At 38.1% G+C, this 20,444-nt stretch overlaps 1 protein-coding gene across 2 annotated transcripts in view; it reads left to right on the forward strand.

Annotated features, from left to right (window-relative positions):
* Positions 1-11,074, forward strand: part of LOC126475372 (leukocyte receptor cluster member 8) — a 71,536-nt gene extending 60,462 nt beyond the window's left edge. For both annotated transcript variants that reach the window (XM_050103189.1, XM_050103190.1), the window contains 4 exons: positions 1,420-1,554; positions 2,669-2,867; positions 3,583-3,790; positions 9,265-11,074. In XM_050103189.1, the coding sequence (XP_049959146.1) occupies positions 1,420-1,554; positions 2,669-2,867; positions 3,583-3,790; positions 9,265-9,427 (705 nt within the window). In that variant the 3' untranslated portion in view covers positions 9,428-11,074. The remainder of the gene's footprint in view (positions 1-1,419; positions 1,555-2,668; positions 2,868-3,582; positions 3,791-9,264) is intronic.
* The last annotated feature ends 9,370 nt before the right edge of the window (positions 11,075-20,444 follow it).

Below are 20,444 nucleotides of genomic sequence, written 5' to 3' on the forward strand. Positions count from 1 at the left end.
GTAGTTTATATATTAGAAAGTAGACGATAAGAAGAAGGAAATTGTGGCAGTCACTGGCAGTTTGTACACTAAGTACTCATGTATTTCTTTAAAGAAAAATCATACAATACCTGTAGAATATAATAGAGGGAAACATTCCACGTGGGAAAAATATATCTAAAAACAAAGATGATGTGACTTACCAAACGAAAGCACTGGCACGTCGATAGACACACAAACAAACACAAATATACACACAAAATTCTAGCTTTCGCAACCAACGGTTGCTTCGTCAGGAAAGAGGGAAGGAGAGGGAAAGACGAAAAGATGTAGGTTTTAAAGGAGTGGGTAAGGAGTCATTCCAATCCCGGGAGCGGAAAGACTTACCTTAGGGGGAAAAAAGGACGGGTATACACTCGCGCGCGCGCGCGCACACACACATACAGACACAAGCAGACATATTAAAAGGCAAAGAGTTTGGGCAGAGATGTCAGTCGAGGCGGAAGTGCAGAGGCCTCTGAACTTCCGCCTCGACTGACATCTCTGCCTTTAAAACCCACATCCTTTCGTCTTTCCCTCTCCTTCCCTCTTTCCTGACGAAGTAACCGTTGGTTGCGAAAGCTAGAATTTTGTGTGTATATTTGTGTTTGTGTGTCTATCGACGTGCCAGCGCTTTCGTTTGGTAAGTCACATCATCTTTGTTTTTAAATACCTGTAGAATAATAGACATAACACATTGGGTAATAACTGACAATAACGAACAAAGCAGAACCAACATTTTATCGGCAGTCACCTACAGTGTTGGTTTACATAACTCTTCCCCACAATATACATTTATTTCAAGAGGTCTACTTTTTTCTGAGGTTATTTCTGAAATCAGTGAAGGTATTTTAAATCTGTCTTGAGATTCCAACAAAATACGTATTTTTTGTCACCAGATGTGTTTTGCTTTATTGAAATAAAATAACATCAGTGGTCTTAATGAAACATATATACCATTTGGCTTGCTTTCTCCATCTAACAATAATTCACTACAAAAGATGTTGATGTTAATACTTAAGAATTTTGCTTACATGTTTGGATATACAAAAGTCCTTACATTTTTTGTCAAATTAGGTCTTTATTACCCTTGAGATCTCAAAATTTGTCAAGGAAAACCTTGTCTGGCACTCAGGGAAATATCATGGAATTTCACTTGGGGAAGCTCATGGCAACTCTGAAAATTATCCATAGTGGGAAAGAATAGGAGAATGCAATGATTACTTTAGGTTAGCCTCATATTGCTGTCTTGTTTCTACAGTGTAAAAATTGCTGTGTTGTGTTGGAGTTGGGAAAAATTCTCAATTTCATAAGTAGCTACTAATAATGTGACCATAGAAATTGTTACAAAATAATTTTTCTTGGCAATTCATGCTTTGCATAAGCATTATACATTTACAGGCACCTCATGCATCTGCCATCCGTCCTGTTGAAGTTCTGAAACAATCGTTGCAAATGGTGAAAGACCGCTGGATTAACAAGCAAGACTACAGATACGCTTGTGATCAAATGAAATCTATCAGACAGGACCTCACGGTACGTGTGTTCATATTTGAAAGCGAACTTTGCACCTATTTGTAGTCTTTCGAGAGTAAATCATGATTAACTTATATCACTTAAAGTACAGTAACATGATGCTTCTGTAAAGTAATTGATCAATATGAAAAAATGTTTAAATTATATTTATTTTATAGTGTCTGTGCACTAGAAAATCAAACACCTAAAACTGTGTGTACAAGTGAGACATACATTTAGGTCTTGGCCTTTTTTGGACAGTGGTCTGCAAGTTCAGCCATCCACACTGATATCCTGACCTAACTTAGTTCATCTGCCAGTCTCTCTTTTACTTCTTCAAATCCACTGTCAGGATTATTCTTGAATGTGATGCTGTGTCCCTTGCATGCAGACAGGTTATTGAAGACCTTAGGACTGGAATATAAAAGGTCATTAAGAACTCTTATGTAACAATGCAAAGTTTGGGAAAAAAATTGTTATTTTTTGTATTGATTTTCTGTATTTAACACAGTTAAATTGGAACTGAATATTACAAAAAAAAGCCATTAAAAATAAATACTTTTATATTCCTGTGAGAGCATTGAAGTGTCTTCTAAGGTATTATCTCCCCACCCATCCTGCCAGCAAATAAATAGGCACTGAAAACATTATTTTAAAAAAGGCTAATGTTATTCTGTTAATATCAACAGAGTGAAGTGTTATATTATTTAGAGATCTACTGGTTGGCCACAAATTATCTTCAGGAGGCAAAATCAGTACTGGATAGAAATACATCAGAGATATAAGGATTTTTCTAATATAATTACTGTAAACATTGAGATATTCCCAAGATCAGAATAAAGCAACTGATGTGTTTTTAAATTAACTCATTAGTTTTAGTTTACCCTCCTGTGTTTTTGCCCAAATCTCTCACTTATTTTCACTTACTGTCTGATCATTGAAATAAACTTGTGGGGACACCAGGTCATTTGTGAGCGGTTTTGAGTAGAAAAAAATGTTGTAATGTTAAGAGTTAAAACACTGACTTGCCATTTGTTTAATCGTATCTGTCCTTATAGTGCTTCTATTGGTTATGTTGCGAGTTCAGGTGCTGCTTCAGAAAAATTGAACAAGTACAATGTGTTCTTTATTATAGGTTCAAGGAATAAGAGATGAATTTACAGTACAAGTTTATGAGACACATGCACGAATTGCTTTGGAGAAGGGGGATCATGAAGAATTCAATCAGTGTCAAACACAGCTGAAAATGTTGTACTCAGAAATAGGTGGCCAGAACAAGCTAGAGTTCACTGCTTATCGTATTCTGTATTACATTTACACAAAGAACACTCTTGGTAAGTATTCTAATATCACATTACATTTATGAGAAAAAGAAAACAATTAAAAGGCTGTGTTGAGTAGCAGTAGTTGCAGGTAGTTGATAAATGTTTTTGAGAAAATCTCTTTTTTGATGCAAATATTAACTACCTAAGATCAGGCAGAAGTTTTGGAGCAAATTATTAAACTTAAATACTGAATTGTGTTCTTACATAATGCTCCCAAGTTTGTAAGTGAAATGCAGTCGCACAAAACATCAGTGGTGTGGTTGCCTTTTGAATGCAAATAGTTTGAAATAAGAACTTTCTGAAGAATTTCCTAATTCTTTAAGTGTTGGATCTTTTTAAAATGACCTCTTTGAATGGTCTGAAGTTGTTGGAATTTATAGTGTTGAGCTGTAAGGGTATTGCCAAAATAGTAAAAAATCAGAAAAATATTGGGTATCAAGGCCCAAAAATTTATTTCCCATATGTTAGTGTGGATTGTATTTTCCAACTGCAATTCAGTATTGTTTGCACTTAGCCCCACGATGTTTGGATTCCGTATGATACTGTTAAATTGTAGCTCGTACTACAAATTGTAGCTCATACTACAGAATACATTCACGTTTCTACTGTTATGAGCCATTAGTTGACTTAATGTTGAGTCATGTAAACTGCAGCCAGTTATTTGTATAAGTAATGTATGTCAGTCTTTTGTGTACCTGTGTTATTGATTGCTATTAATTTACAGATCTCACAACAATTTTAGCATCACTGACACCAATTGATGAAAAAGAAGAGTGTGTTTCATTTGCATTGGCCGTACGTTCAGCATGGTGGCTTGGAAATTATCATAAGTTATTTCAACTGTACAGAGAAGCACCAATGATGACAGCGTACTTGATGGATTGGTTTGCAGATAGAGAGAGGAAATCTGCATTGAAAAGCATGGTGAAGAGGTATGTATTAAAATATAGCTGTTATGTTTAACCTTCTAGTATACACTTCTGTAAATTTAAATAGACTCTCCTTGACGAAGCACACACAAATCAGGTTGTTGTTGTTGTTTCAGTCTGAAAACTTGTTTGACACAACTCACTTTGCTAGTCTATCCTGTGCAAGTGCAAGCCACCTCTTCTCTGTGCAACTCCTGCATCCTGCATTTGATCGTCTCTGTCAATGGTGTTAAAGTTCCCCCATAAACACACTCCTCTGTCTTACTAAATTGACAGTTCCTTGATACCTCACGATATTTCTTATCAACTGCTGTTTTCTTAAAGCAGGTTTTTCTACATTTCTTTTCCTCTATTCTACTTAGTACAGTCTCATTAGGTACTTGATCTACCCTTCCAGTCTTCAGCAGTTTTATATACAACCTTATTCCAATAACTTCTCTTAGTTTCTTGTCATCAGTGGTGTTTATCATCCACATTTCGCTTCTGTACAAGTTTGTACTTCATACAAATAACAACAGAAAAAATCTCACAAAACTTACATTTATATCCGATGGTAACAGATTTCCCCCCCCCCCCCCCCCCCCCCCAGGTATGCTTTTCATGCTGTTACCAGTCTGCTTTTTTTATATTCTCTCTCCTTTGCCACCAGCTATTTTGCTCACCACATACTGAAAAGTTGGCAGCTGTTATTTTGTGAAACTTGAGTATTCCTCACATTTGCGACGTAGGTTTATAATGGTGTAATGTGTTAAATACAAACTATCTTCTGTTTGTGAATTTTTCTATGGCTAGTGTCCGTGATCTAATGGGTTCAGAATCATTCAGTGTTTTATTTAACTTTCATGTTAATTAGGTTTTTGAAGGTATTGCAGCTGTAAAAGTTTGGTTTAGTATCACATTGCCCGTGATTATTCATTTGTCATGGGTTGGTTGGGCATAAAGGCTTCAGAATAAAACACGTACACGTGGGCATACGGAAGTGTAAAATTGTTTTGTAATTGTAAGGAAAATTTGAGGAAAACCTAATTTCGAACAGTGGTAAAAAAAAAAAAAAACAGAAATTCATATTTGGCTACTAATTGTAAGCTGCAAACAATTAATAGGTGAAAACTGAGAGCGAAACATTGGAATACGTTGATTCATTTCTTTCTTTCTTTCTTCTCATTTGCTTCCTCATTGTTCTCGTCTCTTTCCATCATATTCACTCTTTACCAAAAGTGTAATGAGGATACATCATAATGCTTCCACTTTCAACGTCTCTGCTATACAGAGATTGGAAATCTTTAACACTTTAAGGTCCAATACTGCATTTTTTTGCCAGTTCAAATCCCATGCACAGGATAAACATAAATATAACCATAGCAATATCAGTGCCTTTTCTATAATATATATTGTGGCGGGGGTGGTATGCACACACACACACACACACACACACACACACACACACACAGTCTCCCCCCCCCCCCCTCCACACACACACAATAAATTGTTCTGCACTTATGTTAATAATGTACTTTTCAAAGATTTTATTAGAGTCCAGAGCCTAAAAATATTTTGTAGTGATGTCTTAGCAGTACCAATGCATTTTCAGTAATGTGTACTGTCAACAAGGAGTGCTTTATGGCCACCGCAAAAAAACTATAAAATATTGTAGATTTCTTTGAATGTTATTGACTTTTGTTAACAGCATACAGTGGAACTCCTCTTTTATACTTCACAAGTTACTTTAAGGAAATTGTATGAAATGTTGCAATAACTTCTAAAGCTATAAAAGTTAATGGATAATGTCCCCCCTTAGATTTTCGTAGTTGGTGTGAGATATATGTACATAATGGACATCAATATAAGTGTCAGGAACTTGTTTATTATCTCATACGTTAACTGAAATTTGTGTTATGTTTAACAGCGGACATAATTGGTAGTAGTAACTATCTGGGAATAAAAATTGTTGGATTCAGTTGATTCATCATAATCAGTATTTGTGGAAAGTCTGCAAATGTGTCATTCATTATGTAGATAATGAAACCCTGAACCAGTTCGGTATTTTTTCATGCTTAGCACGACACATTTCAAGAATTTATTCTTATTGTTAATTGCAAATATTCACGTAAGTATTTCAGTATTTTTGTGTAATGTTTGCATGTGTGTTGTTCTGTCCCATGTGTGTTGTTCTGTCTATCTTGCACTGTAGTTTTTTAAAAGGCTATAAGGTAGATGTGCCTCCTCCACTACACACAAACCCTAAATAACATTGTTTGTGAAACATCACAAAAAATACTTAACATAAATATTTGCAGTTCACACTGAAAATAAATTCTCGAAATGTGTTAAGTTAAGAATGAAAGAATAGGTCACTGGTGCAGTATTGCTGTATTTAGACCAGAACCATTTGAGCAATGCAAAGACAGCGAATGTGTCAACCAGTGCTACCAGTGTCCAAGCAACAAAATGCGAGATTATTCTAATGAACGTAATTACTCCTATCAGTCACTTGCAGAGTACAGTTCCAGGGTGGCAGGAGACAGCACAAGTTGTTCACATTTTCACCATTTCTGATCTGCTGAATAAAGCGCCATGGTGTCAGGAAATTAACAGATGTACTTTCATACACACTATTTGAAGGCCAATGCCGTGCAAGTGTCATTTTATATCAAATACATCAGTTTTCTGACCCGAACATTTTCATAAAGCATAAATATCGGGAAAATTTTGAATATTTTAATGCAAAAACAGGTTTGAATCATTATTGTGAATATAGAAAATTTGGTGGGAGCGATTAAAAAAAAAAAAAAAAAAAATTATGAGGGGAGGGAGGATGTTAATTCCACTTAAGGGGGGTAGGACGACAAACGGGTCGACTTGGAGTAGGAGAGGCACCACAGGACATTTCAATTTTCACTGTCTATATTTTTACAAATAAATTCATAAAACTTTGTCAGCCTGACCAGGAAGGATTCAGAATTTACACTCATAGCAGTGGAAGATCTAAAACACAACGAAGTAATTTCTTTTTAAGTGTGAAATTTCATCATTTTTTTTTTTTTTTTTTTTTTTTTTCACTTACTAATGGCACCATTTGTTGCTATAGGTACACATTTCTTCATAAGTAAGAGAGATTCTTCGATGAATTTTGCACAGCATACAAACCATACCTAAAGGTATATGAAATTCTAGAATTTTCCAAATCTATTAAAAACTGTGGTAAAAATTGAGGTAATTAACTATAAAATTTGTTTTTTCTAAACATGAAGTTTAAAATATAATAGTTCATTCATTTTTTCATAAATTAAATAAATTCTAGAGTTTCATACACCTGTGAGTATGGTATGTATGCTGTGCAAAATTCATCGAAGAATCTCTAACTTATGAAGAAAAGTGTACCTATAGCAACAAATGCAGCCATTAGTAAGTGAAAAAATGATGAAATTTCGCACGTAAAAAAAATTTATTTTGCTATGTTTTCGAACTTCCACTGCAATTAGTGTGAATCCTGAATCCTTCCTGGTGATGCTGACAAAGTTTTATGAATTTATTTGTAAAAGTATAGACACTGGAAATTAAAATGTCCTGAGATGCCTCTCCTGCTCCAAGTCGGCCCGTTTGACATCCTATTCCCCCTTAAAAGTGAGGTTAAACTGTGCATTGTAGAGAAATCCTGATGTGTAAGTAGGATTCGGAACCAGAAAATATTGAATATGACAGTCGTAAAATGCCAATTTTTGGATTAAGTGTAACTGGAAAAATTAAAACAATTAAAGAGCCTTGTATAGGGTTTCATTGAAATCAATAAATATTTTCTTTAAAAATTTGAAATACAAAGTACATGACAAAATTACAATATTTACAAAAGTGGACATAAAGCTCTCATCCCCCCCCCCCCCCCCTTGGTACTGGAAGCTTAATGTAAACAAATACAAAATGGAAGCTAAGAAAAATCAAAACAATATGATGGGCTTCTTAAAAACTGATAATTTTTCACTATTCATGAAAAATAAACAGTAATAAATGAGCAAATGATGTAAAAACAATAAAGAAATGTGGTGTAACAATACCAGAAAAGGAAAGTTGCTACTCACCACATAGTGGAGATGCTGAGTCACGATAGGCACAACAAAAAGATTCACACAATTAAAGCTTTCAGCCATTAAGGCCTTTGTCAGCAGTAGACACACACACACACACACACACACACACACACACACGTGTACGTCTGCAGTCTTAGAGAGTTGAGACCACACTACGAACAGCAGCACCATTGCATGATGGGAGTGTCAACTGGGTGGGGGTAAGGTGGTGGCTGGGGTGGGGAGGGGGTGGGATAGTATGGTGGGAGTGGCGGACAGTCAAGTGTTGCAGTTTAGACGGAGGGCAGGAGGGGGGGGGGGGGGGGTAAGTAGCGGAAAGGAGAGAAATAGAAGAAATTAAAAGAGTGGGTGTGGCGGTGAAATAATGGCTATGTAGTGCTGGAATGGGAACTGGGAGGGGGCTGGATGTGTGAGGACAGTGACTAACGAAGGTTGAGGCCAGGAGGGTTATGGGAACGTAGGATGTATTTCAGGGAAAGTTCCCACCTGCACAATTCAGAAAAGCTGGTGTTGGTGGGAAGGATCCATATGGCACAGGCTGTGAAGCAGTCAATAAGATGAGGGATATCATGTTTGGCAGCGTGTTCAACGACAGGGTGGTCCACTTGTTTCTTGGCCACAGTTTGTCGGTGGCCGTTCATGCGGACAGACAGCTTGTTGGTTGTCATGCCTACATAGAATGCAGCACAGAGGTTGCAGCTTAGCTTGTAAATCACATGACTGGTTTCACAGATGCCCTGCCTTTGATGGGATGTTAGTAACCGGATTGGAGTAGGGGGTAGTAGGAGGATGTATGGGACAGGCCTTAATGGCCAAAAGCTTTAATTGTGTGAATCTTTTTGTTGTGCCTATCGCGACTCAGCATCTCCGCTATATGGTGAGCAGCAGCTTTCCTTCTCTGGTATTTTAAATTCCACCCTGGATTTTCCATTGTTTAAAGAAATGTGGTGGCAAATCATGAAGCTTGATTGGAAGAAAGGACACTAGTGTGTGGAAAGTTTAGTTTGTGGCACCTTTTATACAAACGGCAGTGAAGTTCCCTTGTTAGAGAAAGAAATATCATAAAATTAATAGTTACCATCATTGTGTGTAAAGGTAATTCAGATACAGGATTGCCACTGATCTTTTGTCCTGTGGAGTAACTAAATATGAATACTGACCATACGGGAGAAAAATTCAGCATACGTTAACTCACATGTTTTTGCTGTTGTTATTATGCTGTCACTAATCTATGGGCATTTGTAGTGATTTTTTTTCTGCTGGACCTTTCAAGTGGTAAAAAAAAAAAGCCTTTTTTGTGCCAATATTTTTTGTTATTAATGTTTCTTCTCTGTTGCAGCTTTCGTCGTTCTTTTCCTAATCTAATATGCATGTTCTTGTTTATTGCCTTAGCTATCGTCCATTTTTGCCAGTGAGTTTGGTGACTCAGGAACTAGCTTTTGAATCCGATGAGAAATGTTTAGAGTTCCTCACTCCATTTGGCCTTAAATTTGATGATGCCCAAAGGACCAAGATTGATTGTAAAACAAGTTCTACCATCATCTCCAATATCTGAGGCCATTGGTCATTATTTCCAATGGAATCATTTATGGTAACTTTTTGTATTCTCAGTGGGAGGTTCCAGTTGGTCTTCAAGCAGTGTTTTCTTTCATACATCAATCTTAAGTTGCCATTACATATTTCTTTCTTTTTCCACATCACAGGAGATTAGTGATGTGAAATAACTGCATGGCTGGTATAGTTTTGTCTTATTTTGTCTGTCCTGGAGGTATTTCTGACTTAGTGTGAATTGCAGTCTTGATTATGGCAGATGTGACAGAAGACTTCATCAAGATCATCAATCTGGGGAAAATGAAAAGAGCTCAGAGATAAATTAATTTTGCCTTACAGATTGACGAGGTGCAAGGAGAAACATGGAAGTTTTGAAATGCTGCTCCTGATGAAGATGTGGAACATACAGATTTCTTGGGAGGCTACATCTTACTTCGAAAATATAACTGACTATCTCATTGTTATAATCCTGGGAAGAGAATAATCGCTACCGGCCATCTATAAGCAAGATATCATATTGTTGTTATATTGGAAAGAGGAAAACTGCTACTAGCCACCTCACTTGCCATTGAAGCAGTAAAAACCTATTGTCTGGAGTGGGAGTAACATCAAACTTAAATGTTGATAGAGAACAATGTGGAGGAGATCGTGCAACAAAGGAAATTCGCACTTTGATGATGTGGCTATTGAACAATGCTTCCTGAAGAGCTAGATGATGCTGTAAACCTCTGTATACCAGTGGGAAGTATTTGCTGCATTGGAATTCTGCTTCAGAAGAGGAGTTTTCTTCAGCTACTTGGAAGACTTAATGAAAGTGAGATGACATAGCATAAAAGATTCACTTTGAGAGGGGCTATTTTCTGCAAGAGCCAGCAACGAATTACTATCTCTGAGCTTCAGAATAAGAAGATGCCTGCAGTTTTGTCACATACTGCTGTAATGACTCAATAGGGTCTCCATCCTTACATGAAACATCGTTGTTTTATTCCCTCTTCAGTAGAGCCTTTATTACCTCGACAAATTGATTGTTATGCAACTCTGTTGATACGCTAATCAGTCTTCGGTATTGTAACAGTTCTGGTATACTCCTTTCGTTACTGGAACCTCCCTCTAGGTGGTCTCTTGTTCAGGTTAAATGTAGATATTCCAGGAGGGTACTGCAGGTTCCATGAACTCGTCGCTGGAGGCAGAAATTCATCGTGGAAAACAGCACTCCGAGTCAACACATCCCGAAGATGTGGAAGCTGGAGATAAAAGTACAAATTCTGAGTTCTATGTAATTTTTGTGTATTATATATTTTGCATTCCAGTGCATTGACAGTTTTTGTTATGCGTTATGGTGAGTTTGTGTACATAGACACTTTGACTTTGAGACTGATTGTGCGTGTGTAAATTCGGTCCCAGTGTATAAATGTGAATATCAGTATGCCTGTGATTAGAGAGGAAGTGACATTGATGAACAATATTTATATAGTGTGCACGCTATTATTAATAAAAGTGGTGTGTACAGGACTGCATTATTGTGGCTAAAAAAGCCGGACAGTTTTCGGTGAGCATCATCCCAATTTTTTTTATGTTGGCTTTTATTTAATAAAATGTTTTACTATGCAACTTTTGTTATATTTTGTGTAATAAATGGTTTTCTACTGCATTAATTACTTTCATTGTATCAAATATTTTTTAACTTTTCTAAAATTTTAAATTCTGAAAGCCTATTTAATTTCCTAACTTATTTAGATGCAATGAACTCTCTTTAAGTGTTCCTATTTTTCTCACCAGTAAATGTGTTTTGTTGTAAGAATAATTTGATTAAATGACTAATTTTATTAGTATGTAACCAGAGCCATAACTCTGGATTTCACAGTTCATGGTCCTGAGGTAGGTCATTGTAGAAACACTTAAATCTCGAAACATTTGGTAAAAACAGAGTATTTTTGTACCAGTGGTGTCATGTATTTTTTTTTCAGAATTGCAATAAAATATGAAAGATAGAAACAATTTATTAAAATGTTGAATTGTTAAATTTTTTGTCCCAGATGCGTAAGTTAATGTTTTGAAAGCTGTTAAAAGTGACTTCCACAGAAGTCATTTGTGTAAAAAGTTTTTTTCTATGTAGAGTTCGCTGAATACACAAAATTACAAAATTATTTACCTTTCTTAGTTTTCTTTATTTTTCTAAAGTGTGAGTTGTTGTTGTTGTTGTTGTTTGTTTGTGTGTGTGTGTATGTGTGTGTGTGTGTGTGTGTGTGTGTGTGTGTGTGTGTGGTGGTATGGTAAATATGTAACACTTTTGTAGTTCTGTGCTGTTTGAGTTAACCTACTTGCAGTTCCATTTTGTGCAGCAGTACTATAATTTCCATAGCAGCACTGGTTTCAACTGCAAGTGTGGTAAAGAAACCAGTTATAGTTATTCTTGTGTGCCAGGTTATACAGCTGGAATGGATTTGACAATCCTCTTAGCAGCAGATGCATTTGTCTAGGTAAGATATTTAAGTGATAAAGTGCAAGATCACACATTAATGTAAGCATAAGATAAGCCATTGCAAATGTGGATCCATTGTGTCGTACAGGTGATGGATATCAGTTGGTGAGATGGAGTTCCATGCCTTTTGCGCTTGCTCAGTCAGTACAGGTTTAATGTTGGTTGTCGATGACGCTCTGTCATCCGATGACATTGCATACACACTCAATTGGAGACATTTCTGGTGATCAAGCATGCCAAGGCAACATGGAAACACTGAGTAGAGCACGTTGTGTTACATGGGCAAGTAGTTTACAGTTGGAAAACACCGCCGTGAACGCTGTTAGTGCTAGGTTGAATCACGAAACTGAAGTACACATTTGCAGTGTGCAGGATAATCACAAGTGCTCTAGCTGTCACACACAGTTGCACCCCAAACCATAACCCCAGGTGTAAGTCCAGTATGTATAGGCCGCAGACAGGTTGGTTGCAGATGCTCACATCACCTCCTAACCAACACACTGCCATCAGTGGCAACAAGGCAGAATTGCATTTCATTGGAAAACACAACAAACCTCCACTCCAACCTCTAATGAACTCTCGCTCGACACTACTGGAGTCGCAAACTGTGGTGGTCGGGGGTAAGTGGAATGCACACTACATGGCGAGTGGTTTGGATCTGTCCTTGAAGTGTCAGATTTGTAACAGATCATTGTGTCACTGTGGTGCCAACTGCAGTTCGAATTGCTGCAGCAGACACAGTACGATGTGCCACAGCCATATGCCAAACACAACTGTCTACTCTTTTGGTAGTGCCACGTGGCATCCAGAGCCCGGTCTACTTATTACCTATGACCACTGCCGGCAGTAATGTTGTGGAAGAAACATGCAGCTTCTCGTAGCCCTATTACATGACCTCATTCAAACTCAGTGAGCTGTTCATAATGGTATCATCTGTGTCTTTAAAGACATTCTTCCCAAACATCGATTTACTATGTCCAATCTCAAAGGTGACAAAATTATTTACCTTTATATGCATCATAAAAAACTTAAAATATGCAGGAAAAATGCATGAAAAGTGTCAAAATTTGCAAGATCAAATAATTTAAAAAAAATATATATAGTTACTGTGTGCATTATATCTCAAAGTCGAACCTGTGCATATCAATTACGACGACAAGCGCTGGCCACGCGGAAAATCAGTACAATTAAAACGCTCATATCATTTTCTGAATACTAACTTCAAGATATATCGCACGCAGAGGGGCGCACTCAAAAACTCCATAATATTTGATTTTTTTTTTTTTTAAATAAAACATACAATAATGAATGTTTTTGAACAGCATTTATTTTTAATTAATACTACTGGACCAAAGCACCATTTAAAATTTATTTTTCTACTATTGTAAACATAAATGACCAAGTACTGTTCCAAATGTTAAGTAGTAAGATTGTGTCCTCAATCACTCAAAACATTTTTATAAGCAGAAAAGGACCATTCTACATTATCTGAGGTAACTGGGCAATATTTGAATTTGGGTGAAATGTTGGCACTTACTGTGTCTGGTAAAGGTTCACCCATCCCGTTAATAAAACTGAACAGTAGGCTACAAGGGTTCAAGGCCTGGGTTACTGTTTAAGATGTTTTCCAACTTTTAAGTTTTCTTGGGAATACCTGTGGCAATGAATAGTTTGCTGGAATAATTTTATTCATTAACTGAATAGATTCATTCAACGCAAAACCTTTAGTTTCAAGCTTTTTAATACTTACAGGTATACGGGAAATACAAGTGCTAATCACAGCAATGGTTTTTTTTTTTAATACCGGAATCATTGAAAGCTTCCTTGCACGGGCAAACTTCCAATGCCTCTGCACTATCAAAGTCATTTACTACCCCTCCGGCCTCGAAATGTTCATGGTAAAACAACACAGCTTCAAACCACGTACCCTAATGAGTTACCACTGGTTCTGGAGGTAAAGGCGCATGTTAACCAACTTTCTTTGTTACCTTTGGACAAATCCCCACTACTACAACTTGCTGCTGTCAGAAGTTGTTGTTATGGTCCTTTCTTCAGCCTTCCTGCAATATGAATACTTGTCTTGAAATGCTGGTCTATTTGAAACTCTCCCCCCCCCCCCCTCTCTCTCTCTCTCTCTCTCTCTCTCTCTCTCTCTCTCTCTCTCTCTCTCTCTCTCTCTCCTCCACCCCTCCCTCCCTCCCTCCCTCCCTCCCTCCCCTCCCCCTTTGCAAAATCAACAATATAGAAAAATTCCGTCCTATGTAAATGTTCCAGGATGGTCTGCTATCTACAAAATGTTTCTTGTTTCAGTTAGCATGGCACGCAACACATTACACACTACACGTTGTAAACATGTTTAATAAATAGAAAGCTAAACTGAAACAATGGACATGCAACTAAAAGCTTGCATAGTTTAATTGTTGCAGACATGTATGGTATGACAGCGTAGGGGATTAAGGGGGCTGCGGGTGCAGTAGCATTGACTCTGTTTGCCTGTTCCTGTTCTGTAATGATTTCGGTAGGCAGTGGCCTCTCGGTTAGCGATTGCAAGCAATTGTTGTAGGTCATGGTCAATCTGTGAGACATCAAAACTAGATCGAGCTAAAGGGAAGTCATCTTTCGGTGTAGAAACATGTCTACTAACTTTCGTTTATCGTGCAAGACTCCTCGGTGTTGAGATTTTTTTTTTTCCCCCATCAATGTATTTGATTCTCTTTTACGATAACGACTGTTCTTTTTGTGTGTGTTCCAGGTGGATCTCTCACACAATAAGTCTATATCCCTGCTGTCTTTCTATTTTATTCTGCTCCAATGTAGTTGCAACTAAATGTTCTATCATCTCTCTCTTTTGATTTGCTTGCAGTACCCACAGCACTAATTTCTTCCAGAACTAGCTGTTCAGTGAGATGTGGACTTCAATAACTTCTACATAAATCATTCGAACTTTGTGATAATTCTTTTGATGGTTATCTGTCTGCAAAAATTGCTGACAAGCTGTTGAATGCATGTTTTTCCAGTAAAAGGAATATGTAGCCACTATCTCGTTTATTATACTTTTGCAACTGGACAAAGCGTAAATACGCTGCTCTCAAGCTTCAGTACCAGAAAAGCACTTTCGAGAGGTGAAATTCTCCTCCGGTGTTTATTGCTTACTGTTCATAAGCTGCAAGAATGTCGCAAGCAGCTCATTTCTTACAGCTCATGACAGGATTAGATTTTCAGTTATCAACTTCAGTGTCACTTTAGTAATTACTACTCCTACTATGTACAAAAAAAAATTCTTTTAAAGGTTGCCTCAGCAGGCGCATTTGAATTCAGTCTGCAGATTGATTGTTGGAATCTAACCGCTGCTGTTGCGGTGTTGATCAGCGTGTGCATCGCACCTGACATATACTGCACATGCACTTGATTTTGTTAACTCTAGGAGCACCACAGTATTAGCTTACATAGAGCACCTACCAATGGCAGTAAGCTGTAATATGTATTTATTTTAAGTAATTGTGTTCGCAATTTGAAATCAGTTTAACAGCAAATAGACAACATAACTTAAAATGTAATTTTTTGGACACACACGGTGAATATAACAAGCAACAATGGTCAACTCGTGGGCAACAGAAGTCTGTATAAACTAGGAACATAAAGTCTGTACTTGAATAAACAGGCTGTCCAGTTTCTAAGCACCCTTTGATATAACACCTCAGTATTCAGTTTTCACCTTGACAGAAAGTTTCAGAAACAGAAATAAAAACAATTGCACAAATATAGGTCATGGTAGATTGAAAACCTCGGTATTCAGTTTTCACCTTGACGGAAAGTTTCAGAAACAGAAATAAAAACACTAGCCCAAATATAGGTCATGGTAGATTGAAAACATTCTAAACATGCTCTTCACTTGCCAAGAATACTGTTACTTACAGATGACATTTACTTCCTGCACAAAATATGATTGATTCTGAATAACTCTTAAACAGATGAAGACTAAAGCTTTCACATGTAACTTGGTTTTTATGATGTTGTCTGTCTCTCTGGTTACTTGCATTCTTTGAGCATATGGAGCATCTGTAGATTAAAACTGAAGAAACAGAAAAAGGTAGGAATTTAAGATGGGACCTGGGTAGACTGAAAGAACCAGAGGTTTTAGAATGATTGACGAGAACAGGCGTGATTTACGTGAGGGCAATATTATGAAAATGGAAGGACATATATGAAGATGAAATGGTAGATATGATACTGCATGAAGAGTTTGACAGAGCACTGAAAGACCTAAGTCAAAAGCAGGCCCCAGGAGTTGACAACATTACATCAGAACTACTGATAGCCTTTGGTGAGCCAGCCATGACAAAGTTCTACCATCTGGTGAGCAAGATGTGCGAGACATGCAAAATACCCTCAGACTTCATGAAGAATGTAATAATTCCTATTCCAAAGAAAGCAGGTGTTGACAGATGTGAAAATTACCGAACTATCAATTTAGTAAGTCATGGCTGCAAAATACTGACATGAACTCTCGACAGACAAATGGAAAAACTTGTAGAAGCTGGCCTCTGGGTAGATCTGTTTGGATTCTGTAGAAATGTTGGAACACGCGAGGCAATACTGACCATACGACTTATCCTAGAAGATAGGTTTATTGAGGATAGGCAAACCTACGTTTCTAGCATTTGTAGACTTGGAGAAATCTTCTGACAATATTGACAGGAATATTCTCTCAAATTCTGAAGGTGGCAGGGGTAAAATACAAGGAGCGAAAGGCTATTTACAATTTGTACAGAAACCAGATGGCAGTCATAAGAGTCGAGGGGATATGAAAGGGAAGCAGTGGTTGAGAAGGGAGTGAGACAGGGTTGTAGCCTATCCCTGATGTTATTCATTCTGTGTATTGAGCAAGCAGTAAAGGAAACGAAAGAAAAATTTGGAGTAGGAATGAAAGTCCAGAGAGAAGAAATAAAAACTTTGAGGTTTGCTGCTGACCTAATTCTGTCAGAAGCAGCAAAGGACGTGGAAGAGCAGCTTTATGGATTTGACAGTGTCTTCAAAGGAACACATAAGATGAACATCAACAAAAGCAAAACAACAATAATGGAATATAGTCAAATTAAATCGGGTGTTGCTGACAGAATTAGATTAGGAAATGAGACACACAGTAGTAGATGAGTTTTGCTATCTGGGAATCAAAATAACTGATGACGGTTGAAATAGAGAGGATGTAAAATGTAGACTGGCTATGGAAAGGAAAGCGTTTCTGAAGAAGAGAAATTTGCTATCAACAGGTACAGAATTGTCAGGAAGTCCTATCTGAAAGTATTTGTAGCTACACTATGTGATCAAAAGTATCTGGCTGAACATGACTTAAAAGTTCGTAGCACCCTCCATCGGTAGTGCTGGAATTCAATATGGTGTTGGCCCACTCTTAGCCTTGATGACAGCTTCCTCTCTCGCAGGCATATGTTCAGTCAGGTGCTGGAAGGTTTCTTCGGGCATGGCAGTCCATTCTTCATGGAGTGCTACACTGAGGAGAGGTATCAATGTTAGTCGGTGAGGCATGGCACGAAGTTGGCACTCCCAAACATCCCAAAGGTGTTCTATAGGATTCTGTGAAGGCCAGTTCATTACATAAATGAATGTTATTGTCGTGTAACCACTCCGCCACAGGCCGTGCATTATGAGCAGACGCTCATTCGTGCTGAAAGATGCAATCGCCATCCCCTAATTGCTCTTCAACAGTGGGAAGCAATAAGGTGCTTAAAACATCAATGTAGGTCTGTAATGTGATATTGCCATGCAAATACACAAGGGTTGCAAGCCCCCCTCCATGAAAATTGCGACCACACCATAACACCACCGCCTCCGAATTTTACTGCTGGCACTAGACACCTTGGCAGATGACGTTCTCCGGGCATTCGCCATACCCACACACTGCCATTGGATCATCACGTTGTGTACCGTGATTCGTCACTCCACACAACGTTTTTCCACTGTTCAGTCATCCGATTTTTACGCTCCTTACACCAAGCTAGTTGTCGTTTGGCATTTACCAACATGATGTGGCTTATGAGCATATCCAAGTTTTCTCACCTCCTCATCTAACTGTCATAGTACTTGCAGTGGATCCTGATGCGGTTTGGAATCCCTGTGTGATGGTGTAGATAGATCTATTACACATTACAACCTTCTTCAACTGTTGGCGGTCTTCGTCAGTCAACAGACGACATCGGCTTGTACGTTTTCGTGCTGTACTTGTCCCTTCTCATTTCCATTTCACTATTGCATCAGAAACAGTGGACATAGGGAAGTTTATAAATGTGGAAATCTCGCATACAGACATGTGACACCCAATCTCCTGAGCACATTCAAAGTCAGTGAGTTCCATGGAGTGCCCCATTCTGCTCTCCCACGATGTCTGACTACTGAGGTCGCTGATATGGAGTACCTGGCAGTAGGTGGCATCACAATGCACCTAATATGAAAAAACGTATGTTTTTGGTGGTGTCTGGAAACTTTTGGTCACAAAGTGTATGTATGGAAGTGAAACATCCATGATAAATAGTTCAGACAAAAAGAGAATAGAAGCTTTCGAAACATGGTGGTACAGAAGAATGCTGAAGATTAGATGGGTAGATCATGTAACTAATGAGGAGGTACTGAATAGAATTGGGGAGAAGAGGAATTTGTGACAAAACATGACTAGAAGAAGGGATTGGTTGGTAGGACATGTTCTGAAGCATCGATGGATTACAAATTTTGCATTGGAGGGTAAAAATCGTAGAGGGAGACGAAGAGATGAATACATAAGCAGATTCAGAAGTATGTAGGTTGCAGTAGTTACTCGGAGATGATGAGGCTAGCACAGGATAGGGTAAAATTGAGAGCTGCATCAAACTAGCCACTAGACTGAGGACTACAACGTTTGTTTCACTTAGACATATTCATCTTGAACAGTGTGTATAAGTTTACTGCAGCTATATAGGCCCAGATCTATGGCGATCCAAACTGGGGTTTCTGCCCCGGGCACCAATGTAAGGGGGCGACAAATTCTTATTCTTGAAGGAAAAAACCTCGTTTCACAAAGCACCTAGCATCCGGCGCACAGTGGTCTATCAGTTGTTCATATGAATCTAAAAACAAAGATGATGTGACTTACCAAATGAAAGTGCTGGCAGGTCGACAGACACACAAACATACACACAAAATTCAAGCTTTCGCAACAAACTGTTGCCTCATCAGGAAAGAGGGAAGGAGAGGGGAAGACGAAAGGAAGTGGGTTTTAAAGGAGAGGGTAAGGAGTCATTCCAATCCCGGGAGAGGAAAGACTTACCTTAGGGGGAAAAAGGACAGGTATACACTCGCACACACGCACATATCCATCCACACATACAGACACAAGCAGACATGATATGTCTGCTTGTGTCTGTATGTGTGGATGGATATGTGCGTGTGTGCGAGTGTATACCTGTCCTTTTTTCCCCCTAAGGTAAGTCTTTCCTCTCCCGGGATTGGAATGACTCCTTACCCTCTCCTTTAAAACCCACTTCCTTTCGTCTTCCCCTCTCCTTCCCTCTTTCCTGATGAGGCAACAGTTTGTTGCGAAAGCTTGAATTTTGTGTGTATGTTTGTGTTTGTTTGTGTGTCTGTCGACCTGCCAGCACTTTCATTTGGTAAGTCACATCATCTTTGTTTTTAGATATATATTTCCTACGTGGAATGTTTCCCTCTATTATAACCAGTTGTTCATATGATTTTGAAATGCACGCTGTTGGTTTTCGAACACATTCTAGGTTGATACCTGAACAAATCATAAGTCGACTTTTGAATACGTTCATAGTGTATGTGCTGTGTCTGCTGGGGGAATCCCCGTAGCATCGAGAAACAAAAAAGCTTTCACGCTGACAAAAGGGGCGGGGCTATATGAGAATGGGTGAATACCAATCGCTGTTTGTTTCTGTGACTGATTGGATGTGCGAATGATAAGTATTGTTATTATTAGCGAAATTCATAGTGTCGGACTACCAGAGTGAAAAGAAATGACTAACAGGAATAATAGGTAAGGAAGATTACATATCTTCTCAGAAATTTTGACAGAAAATTTTTGCCAGATCACTGCACTACTAAGGGCCTTGCTAGCAGCCGCTTAAGCTCTATTGTCACACTAATGCCTAACGGGAGAATAAACGCGGGTTGACTGAACCAGTGATTCTGGCATGGTTAGCGAAGTTAACCGGAGAATACATTTTAACAGTGGTAGTAATATTTATAGAATTAGTGATGACAAGATTGTTAGAACAAGGTAGGAGAAAAAAATGGGGACATCACACAAATTATGTGCAAGAATATGACAATTCAGAATTTGAACAAAAATTTCGTACTACTACTTTTCGATCTCATGTTTGAGAAACCGGGGCATATGGATGAAATGTGAAACTATTTCCTATCATAAAACTTTTTCCTTGAAGTAGGCCTAATAGGCATTTGATATTGGTACTGTGTGTATTATATTATGTCGTATTATTTAGGTAAATGTGGTAGATAAAATGACCATTTG

The sequence above is a fragment of the Schistocerca serialis genome, chromosome 4 (assembly GCF_023864345.2).
Source record: "Schistocerca serialis cubense isolate TAMUIC-IGC-003099 chromosome 4, iqSchSeri2.2, whole genome shotgun sequence".
Lineage (NCBI taxonomy): Eukaryota > Metazoa > Arthropoda > Insecta > Orthoptera > Acrididae > Schistocerca > Schistocerca serialis.